Below are 21077 nucleotides of genomic sequence, written 5' to 3'. Positions count from 1 at the left end.
CTGCCATACAAGGCACTCACTACACACCGGGAGCAATAGGGGATTAAAGGCCTTGCCCAAGGGCCCTTAGTGATTTTCCAGTCAGGTGGGGATTTGAACCCATCATCTTGTGGACTCAAGCCCAACACCTTAACCACTAGCCCATCACCTCCCCTGTGGGTGTGTGTGTCTCACCTGCCCTCAGTGATGATGACCACTTGGCCTTTGGTGTTCCAAGTCCAATAGCCAGCTACTTTTATTTACGGGTTTTGTGTCCTTTTGCAATCTTTGTATGACATCATTCAAAGCAAAGATCAGCGCAAAGCACACTTTGGAGTCTTACAAAATGCACTTCAAAGGTTTCACTCCAAATTTTTTACTATCTGAAATCAAAACAAGAAGCCGGCAGTGAACTAACACAGCTGCAATACCTAGTTATCAATTGATAATGTTTGATATTATGTTGGATGTCACATAATATGAAGGAAAGATTGCAGCAAAAGCACTCTGGAGGATTTGCTTTGAATCAAAGCTATGAATTCAAGCTTGTCTCACAAGCTGAAATCAAAACAAGTGGATGGTGAGCAGCTGGCAGCCGAATAACTTCATCAGACAGTGAGCTTAAAGCACCTTCACAGTTTATATATCCTAACAGAATAATATTAACACCACACTGTGAAGGGCCACCTGAACAGCTTATAGTGGTTCTACACCATGATCATTACTAAGTCCCTTCGACTGCTCCTTTGTTTGCACTCAGGGTCACAGTAACCCAAGGTGGATCTGCATGTTGAATTGGTGCAGGTTTTATGCCGGATGCCCTTCCTGACGCAACTCTACATTGCATGGAGAAATGTGGCAGGAGTGGGGTGTAAACCACAAACCTGAGGCACGGAAACCAAGTGCAATAACCACTTGGCCACCAACGCTGCTATGCCAAGATCATTAAATGCATTAATTTTTGTTATGTGATGGCAGATGATACTCCCTCTGTTTGTGTGTGTGTGCGCTTGTGTGAGTGAGAGAGGGACTGAGCATGGTTGGTCTTTTTGGCTAATAATATAAAATCAGTTGGCAGTTTATTAGGTACACTGAATGAAAGTAACAGCCCTGTACCAAATACCCCATCATGAAGAAGCAAAGGTGCACCATCGTCAAAATCAGTACTGTCCACCTCCACTGGTTCATGGTACAATATTTATGTGTTTTCATCAGCCAGTGTATTTGGATCAACTGAGAAATACATTATTTTCTGAGTGTGTGTGATATAAAGCAAATATGTTACTCATTGAATGCACTGACTCACATGTACAGATGATGGGGACTTTGGAAGACAGTTTGGCCTGCTCTATGTTTCCCGCACCAAGTGCACTCCCAACACGTACACTGGCAGCAGCAGAGAACCCAGATGGAATCTGTGGCAGAAAGTTGCATATGTAACATTATTTGTGCTCATCTTTATAGCCCTGTGACAGCTAAATGATTTACAACCCCTAATCCCAAAATTCCTGCAAATGAATGTTGAGAAACATTGTTGGACTATTTTTTTCATGCAGCTGTTAACAAAGTGGTGATCCTCACTCCATCTTTGCTTGTGACTGGCTGAGCCTTTTGGAGATGCTCCTTTTATACCCAATCATGACACTCACCTGTTTACAGTTAAACTGTTAACTTGTCCCAGCTTTTTTGAAACGTGTTGCAGGCATGATTTCAAAATGAGCAAATATTTGCACAACAATAAAGTTTATCAGTTTGAACATTAACTATCTTGTCTTTGTGGTGTATTCAATTGAATATAGGTTGAGGAGGATTTGCAAATCATTGTATTCTGTTTTTATTTACATTTTACACAACATCCCAGCTTCATTGGAATTGGGGTTGTAGTCAGCATATGCCGACTTATGATGAATTTGGCGAATACGCTGGAAACATTGAGTGAGTTGTGCAGCTGTCACACCATGACGATTTAGCCAGTGTATGCAGACAGCCCTCCCTTACCAAAAAGTAGTATATGCAAGTATGTTTCAAGTATACTTCTAGTTTACTTTTTATATACTTATAAGTATTATTTTTTGGTAAGGGCTGTTTTCACTGAGTGGTCCGGGTTGGTGTGGTACAGGTCGGAAGGTATTGGTTTGCATTTCCACCATCAGCAACAGCCTTTTGTCTGGTAGGCGGAGCATATAGATTTTGCCATGCATGTAATCGAGCATGCCGTATGCTGTGGTGCGGCCTTGCCCGTCCTCAAGGAGGCAACACAGAGTAATTTAGCATTTTCAAATTTTATATAATTTTATTTTTGTCTTGTGGATCATGGGATTTATTTTCATCATGTGCAGAATGCTGAAGAATTGCCTGATGTCTGGTAAACACTGACAAGAATGAATGAGGTGCTGTGGCTCTTTCAACTTTTTAAATAACTTAATTTTGTCATTGTTGCACAAATTTCTGACATTCTCTGGATCAGACTCATAAATGCACCCAGAGCAGACAAAAACAGAGGGACTGCTTTAAAAACAACATGGTTCTTCAGCCATGAGGAGGAACTAAAGTATGTTCAGACATCATTTTCCAAAATCAGGGCACTTTATGTGGATTAATTTTCATCAGGCTGTGATGATGAATCGGACAGAAATGAACAAGGAAGCTTAAGGCTTTATATTTCCTCCATGTGTATGGCTTTAATATTTGAAACAGTCTGAAATGTTCACATGATGGCAGCCTTCAGTTGATGAGCCAATCAATGGACAGCATCAATGGATGTATTTCAACTTATGAGTAACTTCCTAGAAACGTGTCAACTATCGCATAACTTACTACAACTTGTGGTCTGCCTATGCAGGACGTATGAGTCATACACTGGCATGCGTCAAAAATATTGTGCATGTCCAAAATTGACAGACTCACCGTAATACTACCTACATACCAATGTGCTTCAACGTGCTCTTAACTTATTCAAACATACCCATAACTTATTAGACACAAGCCAGCATATTCAGCATGTTTTTGTGACAGGTGTGACAGTGCCATGAATAAAGTTTTTTTTTTCTTTGTGCAGTCAGTGTATACAGTGGCCTGTAATACTTTGGGCATACTTGGAAATTGATACATTTTATTTTAAGTTCTTGTCATATCCATTTTGATAACTTCACTTTTTTCTTCCATCCCTCACACCCATCATCTACAATCTGCAATTAAAGTGAGGAAACAGAGTAGTTACCATATCGGTTATGAAGGATATCTGGTATGATATGGACTGTGCTCCCACTTCAGCTTCACTAATCAAACCAGACAGGAATCCTCCCAACTCAAACATCCACCACTCCAGACAAAGCATAAGCATGCTGGGAACAGCCAGTTTAATGAAGAAACCCCACTCCTGCAGACAGTCCAGTGACCAACCTGTGGGTCAGAGGTCAAATGTAAAGTCAATGTATAAAATTATATGATGGTGAAATTTATTGCAGCAAGAATTTGACTGTCATCACTTCATAAAATTCTTAAAACAAACAAACTGCACTTTAGATGTTTTCATGCCTTGTGACCTCCTGTCAGTACCTCTCAGTGTGTATATGTGTTTGTTTTGTCTCCCTGTCATTGCTGTCTGACCTGCACACTTGTTGTTGATTTACACATCATCCATTCAGTCTTCACTTTGCAGTATTTCAACTCTGGCTTTTTTTCATTGCCAGAAACTGAGTGAACTTCCCTGAACATCTGATTATCACCTGCAGTGTCCTCTTCTGCCTTCCTCTGTTTCTCTTCCTGTCATTCTGTTTGTTGCCTTCAGTTTTGTCATCGATATATGTTGACATGCTTGTTTTCCTGCCTGCAGCTTCATTCAACTTCACCAGTACTAGCGGCCTCCTGGTCAGCTCTCACAAATCACTGCGTCCAGAAATCATCTCACCAGACTTACACCTTCTCCTGCAAATTTTTGCTTCCACCTACCACCCTCTCAAAGCAAGCTCCAAAAATGATTTTTTTCATCTGCCCATCTGTCCAGATGTTGCACCGAGTACTTTCCTATTTGTTTCCCTAACCACATCTGTGGTAACTATCCATTTATTTAGCATCACTCTATCTCCATCCACTGCCTGTCTCACCTCCTCCCTGACTCTCACATGACAATGACCCACCTCTTTCTCAGAATTTACACCAGATGCCCTTCTTGATGCAACCCTACACTAAAAAAAGACAATGTTTGAACCAATTTAAAAATGTGTTAAAATTTGTGAAAACCTGAATGAATTAAGTTGTTTGAACTTAAGTTTAAAAGTTAAATAAACTCTAACTTACAAACTTAAGTTCAAACAACTTAATTCATTCAGGTTTATACAAATGTTAACACTTTTTTTAATTGGTTCAAACATTCTATTTTTTTTATTGTACACATTGTCCCAAGTTGGAAATGAGTAATCAGTGCACTTGCTTGTGCAACCACTTTGGCTGATTTTACAAGGTCTGTGAGAAAAGTATTGGACCTTTTTATTTTTTTCAAAAACCATATGGATTTGAATCACGTGTGATTGCATCAGCCAAGCTTGAACCTTCGTGCGCATGCGTGAGTTTTTTCACGCCTGTTGGTTGCGTCATTCGCCTGTGAGCAGGCTTTGTGTGAGCAGTGGTCCATCCCTCTCGTCGGATTTTTATTGCGAATAAATGTCTGAATGATTTGGAGCTTTGCTGCATTAATTTTTTTTCCAGAAACTGTGAGAGACCTCCTGGTGGACACCGTTCGGAAAATTAATATGGCTTTCAGGTACAATTTTATGGGGATTATACAGGAGTGGGACTGCCGCTTTAAGGACGGCCCACAACTGCTGAGAGTGCGGCGCGCTCCCAGCGCTGATCGACATGCTCAGACCCCGCTGAAACAACCAGATCATTTCCAACGTGAAGGCTTTGTTGATCCGGGACCTCGTCTGACTTTCACAAAAAGGCAGGAGACGTGGACATCAGCACTTTTTCTGCACATTCCACTGTTACAGGAGTTTTTTTCATGGAAAGAAAAGCGGAGGGACGTGCCATGATGAAGCCTTCCAGCACATGTTGGGGCAGGTCCAGCTCATGCACAATCACGATCGGATAATCACACGACTGAAAAGCAACCGGAATCCATCTGAAATCCACCTGAAAGCCGTCCTGTAAGACCAACGCCGAGGTGGTTTTGTCCCGCGTAATGAACGGCTCCGTGGCGTGTCCCTCCGCTTTTCTTTCCATGAAAAAAACTCCTGTAACAGTGGAATTTGCCGAAAAATTGCTGATGTCCACGTCTCCTGCCTTTTTGTGAAAATCAGATGAGGTCCCGGATCAAGAAAGCCTTCACGTTGGAAATGATCTGGTTGTTTCAGCGGCGTCTGAGCATGTCGATCGGCGCTGGGAGCGCGCCGCACTCTCAGCAGTTGTGGGCTGTACTTAAAGCGGCAGTAACACTCCTTAATCTGTATAATCCCCATAAAATCATACCTGAAAGCCATATTAATTTTCCAAACGGTGTCCACCTGGAGATCTCTCACAGTTTCTGGAAAAAAGTGATGCAGCAAAGCTCCAAATCATTCATGCGCACGAAGGTTCAAGCTTGGCTGATGCAATCACACGTGATTCAAATCCATATGGTTTTTGAAAAAAATAAAAACGTCCGATACTTTTCTCACAGACCTCGTATTTAAGAAATTATCTTGGATTGCATTTATATGGGCTTTTCCATCTATATCAGAAGCTCAAAGTGGTTTACCATGATGCCTCACATTTACTCAATTACACACACACACACACACACACACACACACACACACACACACACACACACACACACACACACACACACACACACACACACACACACACACACACACAGTTATGTCATGGTGCTGCCATGCAAGGCGGTCATTGTACACCAGGAGCAACCTGTGGATTAAGGACATTGCCCAAGGAGCCTTAGTGATTTTCTGGGCAGATAATTTTATATTAATGTAGTTTATGTAGTATGTGGCAACCCCCCCCCCCCCCCCCCCCCCCCACACACACACACACAGCCCCATAAGCATTCACAATTACCCCAACATATCCCACTTGCAAAACATAATTTTGCTTTTCAGAAAATTAATAATTATTGAATGAATGAATTTTTATTCAGTGCACACACACACACACACACACACACACACACACACACACACACACACACACACACACACACACACACACACACACACACACACATATACTTAACAAAAGAATTAAACAATTAAACAAAACAAAAGAAAACAAAAACTCAAACAATTTCCCAGTTTTGTGCTGCTGATAGGGTGAAGGCTGAAGCAAAAACTCATAAACACCCACTCCTTTCACCAGTTGCTATATAAACATATGTAGACTCATAACAACAAATACCAAAAAAGAAAAAAAAAAGACAAAAAAGACAATCAGAGACAATATCGATTATTCACTAAACTGAAATATCTGAACACAGCAGAACAAACAGCAGTATAATGAACAGATAAAAACAGAATTTGTTGTACTATGACTATAAGTAATTATCTTGTTTTTATAAAGTCTTTTCAAGCCAGCCAAAGTACCAGATAATTTAATACTATCACAACAGTTATTCCATATTCTAACATGTTTTACAGAGACACAATGCCTTTTCACAGTAGTTCGAATCTTTAAGCTGTCAAATACTAATGTTCCTCTCAGGTGATAGCAGGACTGCCTCATATTAAAGAATTCCTGGACAGTTCCTGTTGAGGCAACAGTTTATTGTTAACTTTATACATGGCCTGTATTGTAATATAATCAAGCAAGTCCCCAAATTTCTAAAATGTGTAAACAAGCAAACAGTGGGTTTGTTGGCTCACGATATGGTTTTTTACTTATAACTCTTATAGCTTTGTTTTGTAACAGAAATATTATGTTTGTATTTGTTTTATATGTGTTTCCCCAAGTCTCAATGCAGTAGGTCATATATGGGACAGGCAATGAATGATACAGCATAACAAACGAATGCTGGGAGAAGAAGTGTTGTGTTTTGTACAGAATCGTGATGACTTTTGAGATTTTTAATTTAAAATAATTTATATGACTTTTCCAACTCAATTTATCATCGATAAAACTCCAAGAGACTTGTTTTGGGTTACTATTTCAATTTCAACATCATTCAGTAGTATAGTACATTTCTACTTAAGTTCCTGGGCTTATTTCCGAATATAATCCATTTTGTTTTACCTATACCATTTTTGTCTTACCATATCCATCATGTCCAGGAGCTGTCCCAAATGATCCCCATTACCAAACACAGTCATATAATCAGCAAACAAAATACATCTCACAGACTTGGAAACCAAACCTATATCATTAATATACAACAGAAACAGTAACAGCCCAGGGACTGAACCCTGAGGCACCCCACATGTATTCTTCAAAAATTCAGAATTTATCCCCCCAAAGTGGACACACTGATACCTGTTGCATAAATAGCTTGTGATCCATTCAAGGACATTCTAATACCATACTTCTGTAATTTGTCCATTAGTAAAGTGTGATCTATGGTGTCAAATGCTTTCTGCAAATCAAAAAGAAGTCCTACAGTGTATTTCTTCTTCTCTATTGCATCTGTAACTTGTTCAACAAAATCAATTAAAGCCAGTGAAGTAGTATGATTTTATTTCTAAAACCATACTGCTGTTCACTGAGTATGTGATGTTTAGTTATGAAATTGTTCAACCTCTTTACAAGTATCTTTTCCAGAATTTTTGAAAACTGTAGTGACAATGAGATTGGTCTGTAGTTTGAAAAAACATGTTTGTCACTACAACCCCTGGCAAAAATTATGGAATCACCAGCCTCGGAGGATGTTCATTCAGTTGTTTAATTTTGTAGAAAAAAAGCAGATCACAGACATGACACAAAACTAAAGTCATTTCAAATGGCAACTTTCTGGCTTTAAGAAACACTATAAGAAATCAAGAAAAAAGATTGTTGCAGTCAGTAATGGTTACTTTTTTAGACCAAGCAGAGGAAAAAAAATATGGAATCACTCAATTCTGAGGAAAAAATTATGGAATCACCCTGTAAATTTTCATCCCCAAAACTAACACCTGCATCATATCAGATCTGCTCATTAGTCTGCATCTAAAAAGGAGTGAACACACCTTGGAGAGCTGTTGCACCAAGTGGACTGACATGAATCATGGCCCCAACACAAGATATGTCAATTGAAACAAAGGAGAGGATTATCAAACTCTTAAAAGAGAGTAAATCATCATGCAATGCTGCAAAAGATGTTGGTTGTTCACAGTCAGCTGTGTCTAAACTCTGGACCAAATACAAACAACATGAGAAGGTTGTTAAAGGCAAACATACTGGTAGACCAAGGAAGACATCAAAGCATCAAGACAGAAAACTTAAAGCAATATGTCTCAAAAATCAAAAAATGCACAACAAAACAAATGAGGAACGAATGGGAGGAAACTGGAGTCAACGTCTGTGACCGAACTGTAAGAAACTGCCTAATGGAAATGGGATTTACATACAGAAAAGCTAAACGACAGCCATCATTAACAACTAAACAGAAAAAAAACAAGGTTACAATGGGCTAAGGAAAAGCAATCACCGACTGTGGATGACTGGATGAAAGTCATATTCAGTGATGAATCTCGAATCTGCACTGGGCAAGGTGATGATGCTGGAACTTTTGTTTGGTGCCGTTCCAATGAGATTTATAAAGATGACTGCCTGAAGAGAACAAGTTTACGTTGATATTTTGAACAATTGAAAGGATGTTTGGGGATGATGAAATCATTTTTCAAGATGATAATGCATCTTGCCATAGAGCAAAAACTGCGAAAACATTCCTTGCAAGAAGACACGTAGGGTCAATGTCATGGCACAGGGTCAATGTCAATGAGCAGATCTGATTTGATGCAGGTGTTAGTTTTGAGGATGAAAACTTATAGGGTGATTCCATAATTTTTTCCTCAGAATTGAGTGATTCCATATTTTTTTCCTCTGCTTGGTCTAAAAAAGTAACCGTTACTGACTGCCATAATATTTTTTTCTTGATTTCTTATAGTGTTTCTTAAAGCCAGAAAGTTGCCATTTGAAATGACTTTAGTTTTGGGCCATGTCTGTGATCTGCTTTTTTTCTACAAAATTAAACAACTGAATGAACATCCTCCGAGGCTGGTGATTCCATAATTTTTGCCAGGGGTTGTAGATTTGAACAGGGGTATCACCTTAGCTGTTTCCATTTTGGAAGGAAATTTCCCAGTCATCAATAACAAATTACAAATATAAGTCAAGCAGTTAATAATACAATCAATTTTTTTTTTTTTTATCAAAAACATATCAAGGTTGTCACTGTTGATTTTTTTTCCCCTTTAGCTTATGAACTATGTTAATAATTTCATTTTCATCTGTTTCTTTAATATACACTGAATCCAGAGTAGTATTAATTGTTTTGCTGTTGTCCAAAGAGCATGTTTTTGAGGATACAATTCAAATTTTTACCCACATTGACAAAATAATTGTTGAAATGATCAGCAATAACTATTTCCTTTTACAATTTTATCAGAATCTGTAGGAAAATGAGATGGATAATCTTTAACAACTTTTTTCTTTTTAATGTTTTCATTTAAAAGCTTCCAAGTGCCTTTAATGTTGGATTTATTTTTTCCAATAAATTGCAGTAATACTGCTTCTTACATGATTGCATAATGTTCGTTAATTTGTTTTTGTATGTTTTATATTTTCTTTCAGCTTCTTTTCTTCTGAATTTTATGAATTTATGAATCTGGAGATCCTTGGTAACCCATGGTTTATCAGTTTGTTACTTATTTGCAGTTCTTGGCACAAACAGGCAATGTTTGTCATACAAGTTGGAAATAAATAATTCATATGATTTGTTAATATCCTCACGATAAATATCACACCAACCTTAATGCATTAAGTCAATATTAACATTGGTTATTTTCCTTTTGAGATTTGTGGTTTGCTTTTGATCATTTTTATCAGTTGATGATTTAAAAGCTACGAAAACCGGCAAATGGTCACTGATGTCACTAATGAGAATCCCACCTGTTATGTTCCCTACAGTAGCATTTGTTAATATATTGTTGATAAGTGTCGATATATTCGTAGTTGTCTCAGTTGGATGTGTGATCACTGGATACAATCCCATACAAAACAGAGTTTATGATTTCTGTTATTTGTAACTGACCATGAGGATTCAGGAAATCTATATTAAAGTCTCCACAGACAAATAAAAGCTTATTAATATTAACTGTGTTGTACATTTCAGTCAGTGTGTCCACGAAAATATCTATATTTGATCCCAGAGGTCTATAAACACAGCTTATAATTATGTTTTTTGATTTTTCACATTTCCACTGTGACACATTCCATAATATTTTCCAAAGAAAATGATATGTTTTGGATAATTTCATTTTGGGAATTTAAACATATGTTTAGTGCCACGCCACTGCCCTGTTTTTTCATCCTATTTGTGCCAAAAAAATAAAATCATATCCCTCAAGCTGGACAGAGTCAAACAGCTCCTCTCTCAACCAAGTCTCAGTAATTGCAATAACAGGAAAATAAATGTTTATTAGATATTTTCAAGCAGTCCTGAATTTTTGAAAAGTTCATGAGAAGACTTCTACTATTAAAATGTATTATTGAGAAAATCACATTTGTCAAAGAATAATCCTTTGTTCTTCAGTAAAATATTTACAATATTTTCACAAAAAAAAAAAAAAAAAAAAAAAATATATATATATATATATATATATATATATTCCTGATTAATATTATTATAACAACAACTGACCTCCCCATGTAGATTTTAACAGCTGCTTCCACCAGATGTACGTGTATAAGAGCCCCAACAGACTATACTGTGCGATCGTATTGGCTGCTGCAGACCCACTTTAAGGAGAAAAGACATGATAAAAACAGGTTTTAGATTTCCCAAAGGAAATAAAATTAACCACATAATGAACTTTTTTTTAACAAATCCATATCTGTTAATATCTGTAAAACATGACAAGACGTCCCCAGTCATTCATGTCAATAACTGTTAAAAAAAGTAGCAATGAGTAACAAAGAATGAATGAATTATTATTTTTAAATAAAGTCCCTTGATCTTTCAATGCAAGTGAAAACAAATAGACAACATTACTTAAAATTATTAAAAATATGACAGAATCTTGGACAATTAAATGTCCTTTTTCAGTGATGCGGGTTAAACATGGAAACAAAACCGTTCACACAGAAATTTACATGGAAATTTAAACCGTTTCTCGTGGATTACAAGGCCATAAAACCATGTCAGAACAACATGAACAACATAACACAAATTGAAAAGTCAGATTCATTAGTTTTTCACATTCTATCACAGACAGAAATTTGTGCCATTTAAACTGTGCAGAATTTTAAGGACAGATGGACAAATGTAAGAATTTTAAAATATTGTTAAAATGTAGCATTATTTTTTTATATTGATTACACTGGAAAAAGTGTTTCTAATTTAATGTTCACTCTATAGCTTCCCACCTGTTATAAAATCCATGAACATTTTAATTCTAATTAAAGCAGTTCTCATTGAATTTGCCAATATAACCAGGTGTTCAATAGTACAGTCATACGTTGGAGCTTATAGACGAGAAAATAATGAGACAGGAATACTTACACCACTCCTAACTGCAGATAATAAAGAAGGACGGCATTGATGACGATGTTAATCACATTTGCTGCTGCTCCAGTTATAACCTGAGGCCATACAATCCCCTGTAAAGAGCGTCGACTGGGATTAATTTACATTTTAACAAATACTTTTGATACATTTGATGACATTTGATTGTGATTGTGTCAGAACATCACCTGGTTTTGAAGATACCGCACTTGTAGCTGGAACATAAATGCAGCCTGAAGAAGCAAAAACACAAGCTTGCAACTTTATCACAACACAAGTCAAAACCGTCAACAATATTTCTATTTACTATGATTATGTGTAGGATGCACTCACAGGCAGAGCAGGCATGATGATCTCCACATACAGCTGGGCGACACTTCATGTTAGAAAAAAAAATTGTACAAATTGAGCTGATTTGCAACTTTACACTTTCAAGGTTAAGCATCAGCCCCCAACTCTGTTGGTTTGACAGAAAGAACACACTTAAACTGCTGATATTCGAGAAGGCTTTGTTCCCAGAGAGATCAAACAAAAAGAACACAGAAAGGCTTTACTGTGTAGAAATACCTAAACAGTGAAAGTACAGTTAATCCAAAAATCCAGGCAAAGTTTAGGTAAACTGGACAATCTTGAACCCAACAACAGTGACAGTACAGGTTCTAAGGTGCCACAAATGGCCCAATTGTTCACATTTTAAAGAAAACACAAAACTTCTCCAACTCAATCTTTACGTTGTAATTAACCATTTAAGGGGTGGACACCAGGGAAATATGCAAATTACGTAGGCGTGGCATGCAATTTTCAAAATGGCAGTCAAAAGAAACTGAGCGTACAAACCCAATTCCAATGAAGTTGGGACGTTGTATAAAATGTAAATAAAAACAGAATCCAATGATTTGCAAATCCTTTTCAACCTATAGTCAATTGAATACATCACAAAGACAAGATATTTAATATTCAAACTGATAAACTTTTTTTGTTTTTGTGCAAATATTTGTTAATTTTGAAATGGATGCCTGCAACACGTTTCAAAAAAGCTGGGACAGTGGTATGTTTACCACTGTGTTACATCACCTTTCCTTCTAACAACACTCAATAAGCATTTGGGAACTGAGGACACTAATTGTTGAAGCTTTGTTGGTGGAATTCTTTCCCATTCTTGCTTGATGTACAGCTTCAGTTGTTCAACAGTCCGGGGTCTCTGTTGTCGTATTTTGCGCTTCATAATGCTCCATACTTTTTCAATGGGTGACAGGTCTGGACTGCAGGCAGGCCAGTCTAGTACCCGTACTCTTTTACCATGAAGCCACACTGTTGTAACACATAAAGAATGCGGCTTGGTATTGTCTTGTTGAACTAAAGCAGGGACATCCCTGAAAAAGATGTTGCTTGGATGGCAGCATGTGTTGCTCCAAAACCTGGATGTAACTTTCAGCATTGATGGTGGCATCACAGATGTATAATTTGCCCATGCCATGGGCACTAACACACCCCCATACCATCACAGATGGTGGCTTTTGACCTTTGCACCGGTAACAATCTGGATGGTCTTTTTCCTCTTTTGTCCAGAGGACACGACGTCCATGATTTCCAAAACCAATTTGAAATGTGGACTCATCAGACCACAACACACTTTTCCACTTTGCGTCTGTCCATTTCAAATGAGCTCGGGCCCAGAGAAGGTGGAGGATGTTTCTGGATGTTGTTGATGTATGGCTTTTGCTTTGTATGGTGGAGTTTTAACTTGCACTTGTAGATGTAGCGACGACAATGGTTTTCTGAAGTGTTCCTGAGCCCAAGCGGTAAGATCCTTTACACAATGACAGTTTTTAATGCAGTGCCGCCTGAGGGATAAAAGGTCACGGGCATTCAGTGCAAGTTTTTGGCCTTGCCGCTTACATGTCAAAATTTCTCCAGATTCTCTGAATCTTCTGATTATATTACGGACTGTAGATGATGGAATGCCTAAATTCCTTGCAATTGAACATTGAGAAACATTGTTTTTAAACTGTTGGACTATTTTTTTTTTCACGCAATTGTTCACAAAGTGGTGATCCTCACCCCGTCTTTGCTTATGAATGGCTGAGACTTTTGGGGATGCTCCTTTTATATCCAATCATGACACTCACCTGTTTCCAATTAGGTGTTCTTTGAGCATTCCTCAACATTCTCAGTCTTTTGTTGCGCCGTCTGAACTTTTTTGAAATGTGTTGCAGGCATCCATTTCAAAATTAGCAAATATTTGCACAAAAACAATAAAGTTTAACCAGTTTGAACATGAAATATCTTGTCTTTGTGTTGTATATTAATATAGGTTGAAGAGGTTTTGCAAATCATTGTATTCTATTTTTATTTACATTTTACACAACATCCCAACTTTTTTGGAATTGGGGTTGTAAATAAATTTAATTTATTTCATTTATATAGTGCCAGACCACAACAAAGCTGCCTCAAGGTGCTTCACACAAGTAAAAGGTCTAATCTTATCAACCTCGTAGGTGAAGGTGGTAAGGAAATTCTCCCTCTGATGATTTGAGGAAGAAACCTGCATACCAATAATAAACACCATTTATTTGCAAATCACACAGCTTGAACTTGTAAAAAAAAAAAAAAAAAAATCAACATTTCTCACTAATTGCTGTAAATAACATAGATCGCAGTAACAGTAAATACTGAACAAATTTTATATAATGTGGCCAATATACAACCCCTGGCAAAAATGATGGAATCACCGCCCTCGGAGGATACTCATTCAGTTGTTTAATTTTGTAGAAAAAAAGCAGATCACAGACATGACACAAAACTAAAGTCATTTCAAATGGCAACTTTCTGGCTTGAAGAAACACTATAAGAAATCAGGAAAAAAAAATGTGGCAGTCAGTAACGGTTACTTTTTTAGAAAAAAATATGGAATCACTCAATTCTGAGGAAAAAATTATGGAATCATGAAAAACAAAAGAACGCTCCAACACATCACTAGTATTTTGTTGCACCACCTCTGGCTTTTATAACAGCTTGCAGTCTCTGAGGCATGGACTTAATGAGTGACAAACAGTACTCTTCATCAATCTGGCTCCAACAAGACTCCAGTCTACTGCTGGAGCCTTGTCATGGACCATCTTCTGCAACTTCCACCAAAGATTTTCAATTGGATTAAGATCCGGACTATTTGCAGGCCATGACATTGACCCTATGTGTCTTTTTGCAAGGAATGTTTTCACAGTTTTTGCTCTATGGCAAGATGCATTATCATCTTGAGAAATGAGTTCATCATCCCCAAACATCCTTTCAGTTGATGGGATAAGAAAAGTGTCCAAAATATCAATGTAAACTTGTGCATTTATTGATGATGTAATGACAGCCATCTCCCCAGTGCCTTTACCTGACATGCAGCCCCATATCATCAATGACTGTGGAAATTTACATGTTCTCTTCAGGCAGTCATCTTTATAAATCTCACTGGAATGGCACCAAACAAAAGTTCCAGCATCATCACCTTGCCCAATGCAGATTCGAGATTCATCACTGAATATGACTTTCATCCAGTCATCCACAGTCGGCGATTGCTTTTCCTTAGCCCATTGTAACCTTGTTTTTTGTGTATAGGTGTGATTCTTAGACTACGGGCACTTATTATGTCCTTTGATCATATTGTATGAAAAACAGAAAAAAGGGGAAATTTCACACTTTTATAGTTATCTTTACAATGAAAGTGTGTTAAGAAATTTGTTCTAGTAGTCTATGATGACTTTTTCACCTTTTTTCAGCATCATTATATGCAAATATTGCTGTTTTGTGCTTGTCCCACACCCAGACGTTTGATCTTCAATGATAAAAATGAATGGTAAAGAAACGTTTTTTCTAATGTTTTAAAATATCTCTGAATAAAATATCAGTAAATTGGGGTATTCAATGTCATACAACTGTTGTAATTTTTTTAAACAAAATGTAGTTGTCCCACACTATTGCCGTAATTTCCACCACAACACTGTAATGTCCCTTTAAACAGTTTGTATGAAAGATTGTTTGGGTAGTTTCTATGGAGATAAACAGTGACATCAGAGCACATGTATATAGTGCCAAATCACAACAAGCAGTTGCGCCAAGGGGCTTTATATTGTAAGGCAATGGTGTGGTGGAAATTACATTTACAAGGCCAATAGTGCCCGTAGTTAAAGAATCACCCTTAGGTGTTAATGATGGCTTTTGTTTAGCTTTTCTGTATGTAAATCCCATTTCTTTTAGGCGGTTTCTTACAGTTCAAACACAGACGTTGACTCCAGCTTCCTCCCATTCATTCCTCATTTGTTTTGTTGTGCATTTTTGATTTTTGAGACATATTGCTTTAAGTTTTCTGTCTTGACGCTTTGATGTCTTCCTTGGTCTACCAGTATGTTTGCCTTTAACAACCTTCCCATGTTGTTTGTATTTGGTCCAGAGTTTAGACACAGCTGACTGTGAACAACCAACATCTTTTGCAACATTGCGTGATGATTTACCCTCTTTTAAGAGTTTGATAATCCTCTCCTTTGTTTCAATTGGCATCTCTCGTGTTGGAGCCATGATTCATGTCAGTCCACTTGGTGCAACAGCTCTCCAAGGTGTGATCACTCCTTTTTAGATGTAGACTAATGAGAAGGTCTGATTTGATGCAGGTGTTAGTTTTGGGGATGAAAATTTACAGGGTGATTCCATAATTTTTTACTCAGAATTGAGTGATTCCATATTTTTTTCCTCTGCTTGGTCTAAAAAGTAACCATTACTGACTGCCACAATCTTTTTTTCTTGATTTCTTATAGTGTTTCTTAAAGCCAGAAAGTTGCCATTTGAAATGACTTTAGTTTTGTGTCATGCCTGTGATCTGCTTTTTTCTACAAAATTAAACAACTGAATGAACATCCTCCGAGGCTGGTGATTCCATAATTTTTGCCAGGGGTTGTACAAATCCTATACAATGGCACCAAAAGCCAAAAGTTACATTTTCTGTCTACTTTCTATCCGAAGCACTCATTGTAAAAGAATAAACAAAAAAGGTGTTACTGCTGACAGTAATATGATGGAAAAGAACAGGCTCATCATCTGTGTGGTGATGAACTCAACTAATAAGGATTATCTTGTCAGTGTATGTAAAATTTGGTTATTAAGTCATATCACATATACATCTGCATATGCCTGATTCTACTTGTACGACAGTCATCAGTTGGCTGTTCATCAGACAAATCATATTTGAACAACTTTAACCTCAATCTATTTCATTTATACAGTGCCAGATCACAACAATCTCACCTCAAGGTGCTTCACACAACCTTACCAACACCAAGAGCAAGCACACACGTGACACTGGTAAGGAAAAGACTCCCTCTGATGATTTGAGGAAGAAACCTCAAGCAGACCAGACTCAAAAGGGGTGACCTTCTGTTTGGACCATTCTACTGACACAATTGACAATACAAATATACAGGAAATTTTGGGAGTCCATGCTGGTGCACAGAACGGGAGGTCTGCAGAAAACACCCACTCCCATTTCTGGATGCAGCTGCAGCTCAAACAGAGAGAAAAAACAGATTCAGGCAGTAGAAAGACAACAAATACAGTATAATCTGTCAGTATTAAGCAGCAACAAAACCAGAAGAAATAATAGGTGATTGCCGGCCACTTGCCCTAAGCTTCACTAAAAGGCTGAGACTTTAGATAAAGTTGAGGCCGCGGCCAGCTCTGTTTCCTAATAAAGTGAATTTAAAATGGTAGAAAGCATAGTAACATACTATGCCAGTATGCTAGCCATACAAAAGGGAAAATAAGTGCATCTTAAGTCTGGATTTGAAAGTCTCTACAGAATGTTATTGTTTTATTGATGCAGGGAGATCATTCCACAAATCAGGTGCATGATAAGAGAAAGCTCTGTGACCCGTTGACCTTTTATTCACGATAGGGAGACAAAGTAGTCCTGCACCCTGTGAACGCAAAGCCTGGGCCAGTACATAGGGTTTAAGTAGGTCAGCTAAGTTGGGAGGTGTTAGTCCACAAATAATTTTATAGGTTCTTAGCAACTTTGGAATTAATCTGTACCTCGTTCCTAACATTATCAACTACATTACATTGAAGCACACGGTGGGGCGCTTCTAGTTGCGATGTCAATTGTCGGAAACACCCTAGTACTCATGAGTAATTTGTTTTTGGACATCTCCTTAGCTGTTTGTTGTGAATGCCGTATACTTTGAAACTGGTTACAGAAGTGCACAAAGTAACCCTGGTGGATCATTGGATGGTCGGATTGTTATGATTTTGGTGTGACATGTCCTTTAACAGGTTATACATGTCACAATATACATATTAAAGCAACAAAATGTGTCATAAATGGACTGAATTTATGTAGCGCTTTTCCATTTGCATCAGACACTCAAAGCGCTTTACAAATAATGCCTCACATTCATCCTGATGTCAGGGTGCTGCCATACATGGCGCTCACTACACACCTGGAGCAACTAGGGGATGAAAGTAGATGAGTTTAAATATTTGGGGTCAACCTCCCGATCCACACACACCTCCCCCAGCTCCTAGGGGGGGAACCCAGAGGCTTTCCCAAGCCAGCCAATGGACGTAATCCCTCCAGCGTGTCCTGGGTCTTCCTCGGGGCCTCCTCCCAGTGGGACGTGGCTGGAACACCTCTCCAGCGAGGCGTCCAGGGGGCATCCGGAAAAGATGCCTGAGCCACTTCAACTGGCTCCTTTCGATGTGGAGGAGCAGCGGCTCGACGCCGAGCTCCTCCCAAGTGACCGAGCTCCTCACCCTATCTCTAAGGGAGTGCCCAGCCACCCTGCGGAGGAAAGTCATCTCGGCCACCTGTACTCGCGATCTCGTTCTTTCGGTCATGAGCCAAAACTCATGACCATCGGCAAGGGTTGGAACGTAGATCGATCGATCAGTAAATTGAGAGCTCTGCCACCAGAGGATTGGGTGCTTTCTTCATATCTGTAATTATCCCAGTTCTTTTTAATCAGCCTCTTTCTCCTTATGTTTTCCTGAACATCTTTGATCCACCACCAAGTCACCTGGGGTCTCACGTACAAAGCGTGTTTACTCACAAAAACCTGGTGTACACCCGTCTCCACATCCAAAGGTATCAAAAGTGATGTGAGCATGGAAATGTGCGGTGTGTCACGCAAAAATCCAGGCTGCCATGCACACATTTCTACAGCTATTGTTCCACTGTGGACATGTAAAGGTGATGCTGGGAACTGTTAATAGTGTGAAAACAAGACGTCAGAGTGATGTGCACATCAGAGGCACACTGAACATTTAACACACCCACGTGTTTGCAATTATATGGATGGATATAAAAGCACACGCAAAGTGATGCATAAAATGGAACAATAGCTGTGTTCGCATTGTTAGTGGATTTGAATCATGTGTGATTACATCAGACATGCTTGAACCCTCGTGGGCATGCAAGAGTTTTTTCACGCCTGTCGGTTACGTCATTCGCCTGTGGGCAGTCTTTGAGTGAGGAGTCGTCCACCCTCTCTTCGATTTTTTCATTGTTTAGGAATGGCTCAGAGACTGCTGCTTTGTTTGATAAAATTTTTTTCAAAGCTGTAAGGCACAACTGAGTGGACACCATTCGATAAATTCAGCTGGTTTTCGGTAAAAATTTTAACGGCTGATGAGAGATTTTGGTCTGGTAGTGTCGCCGTAAGCACGGCCCACGATCTGCGCTTCGAGGCGGCAGCATCTTGCCGTTTCAAGTTGAAAACTTCCACATTTCAGGCTCTGTTGACCCAGTAAGTCGTCAGAGAACAGAGAACTTTCAGAAGAAGTCGGCATGAGGAGTTTATTCGGACATTCCATTGTTAACGGACATTTTGTAATGAAAGAACGTGTGGGCAGATGTCGGGCCGGACCCGACCACGGGCGGTCGCGACAGGAAAAACACCTCCGTTGGAAACCTTAACGGACAAGTTGGAACATGCCCAAGCTGTTAAACAATTTCTCAGTTACTCACTTGTTGAAAACCATCAAAAGCTGCCTTAATTTTACAAATGGTTTTCAACACGGAGGTGTTTTTCCTGTCGCGGCGAAGACGGATTCGCCGAGTCGTCACGGAAACGACTCGGCGAATTTGCGTGCACGTCTTTCATTAAAAAATGTCCTTAAACAGTGGAATGTCCGCATAAAGTCCTCATGCCGGCCTCTTCTGAATCTTCTCTGTTCTCTGACGATGTCCTGGGTGAATTAAGCCTTAAATTAGGATGTTTTCAGGTCGAAACAGGCCGACGATGGGAAGTCCTTACACCGACAGAAACACCCCATAATCTCTCATCAGCCGTTAAACTTTTCACTGAAAACCAGCTTAATTTCTCGAATAGTATCCACTCGGATATTCCTCACAGGTCCAGAAAAAATTTTGATAAAGCAACGCGCGCTGTCTCAAGCAACGTGTGAAACAAAGGAATTCAGCCGAGAGGGCGGGACCACATCTCACTCAAGGCCTGCCCACAGGGAAATGACATCACTGACACGCATGAAAAAACTCACGCATGCGCACGAGGGTTCAAGCATGATTGGTGGAATCGCACGTCATTCAAATCCATATAGTTAAAAAAAAATAAAAGGGTCGGTTTATTATCTAATAGACCTCGTAAGTTATCAAGTTGTCTCACTTCATCATTTAATTTTAGTCAGCAATTAAAAATAATTTTATAGTTTCTCCTGTTAAAAAAGAGGAAAATACAAGACCGTTTTTTATTTTGTTTTTGTGACAAAAGCCTTGACCAACAGGATCAAAATTTTACCAGACGCTATCGATGATAAATTCCGGTGTTGTCTATGGGACATTTGCAGTTACTAAAGAGCTGAAATTGATTTTTAACACGATCACTTTTGAAAGCATCAAAAGATCTAATGAAAAAGCAAGAATGTTTGACCATGCTGCCTGCTGCAGGAAGCAGCACAGACAAATCCTGAGAGCACCCATGAAATCGACTCTTAATTAATAATAATCATTTTTCTTTCACCATTCTGCTCCTCCTGGAAGCTCTTGTTTACAACAGCGCACCCAACACAGAGGCACACCAAGAACAGCCACAAAACCAGCTCCCTATCAATTTCAACACTCCGGTCAGGCAGAGGTCTTGAAAAATAAAGTCATACTAACTTATGGTTTTTTGAAAATACTGATAGAATCCATTAATGTCAATTCTGTCATTTGTACAAAGTTAAAATATAACATATATCTTTTAATGTTGAATAAAGCACTAATTCTGAGGTTTTGTAACAAACACAGACCACAAAGCATTCTGGGCAAAAGTGCTAAACAGTGATTAGTTCAGTAATCCATTATGTAAACCAACACGTTAATGTGACGTGTGTTGGTTTAAAGATAAATGTGCTTTTGTAAAATATTCCA

At 38.7% G+C, this 21077-nt stretch overlaps 1 protein-coding gene across 1 annotated transcript in view; it reads right to left on the bottom strand.

The window, feature by feature from the left end:
• Positions 1-21077, bottom strand: part of LOC117526660 (multidrug and toxin extrusion protein 1-like) — a 98288-nt gene that overhangs the window by 52183 nt on the left and 25028 nt on the right. The window contains exons 5-10 of the mRNA XM_034188714.1: positions 12005-12047; positions 11860-11904; positions 11669-11766; positions 10808-10905; positions 3200-3381; positions 1286-1394 (exon numbers count right to left, since the gene is read on the bottom strand). Of these exons, the coding sequence (XP_034044605.1) occupies positions 1286-1394; positions 3200-3381; positions 10808-10905; positions 11669-11766; positions 11860-11904; positions 12005-12047 (575 nt within the window). The remainder of the gene's footprint in view (positions 1-1285; positions 1395-3199; positions 3382-10807; positions 10906-11668; positions 11767-11859; positions 11905-12004; positions 12048-21077) is intronic.

Source organism: Thalassophryne amazonica, chromosome 15 (assembly GCF_902500255.1).
Source record: "Thalassophryne amazonica chromosome 15, fThaAma1.1, whole genome shotgun sequence".
Classification (NCBI taxonomy): Eukaryota; Metazoa; Chordata; class Actinopteri; order Batrachoidiformes; family Batrachoididae; genus Thalassophryne; species Thalassophryne amazonica.
The sequence above is the reverse complement of the archived record's forward strand: the minus strand, read 5'-3'. Positions and strand labels throughout refer to the sequence as shown.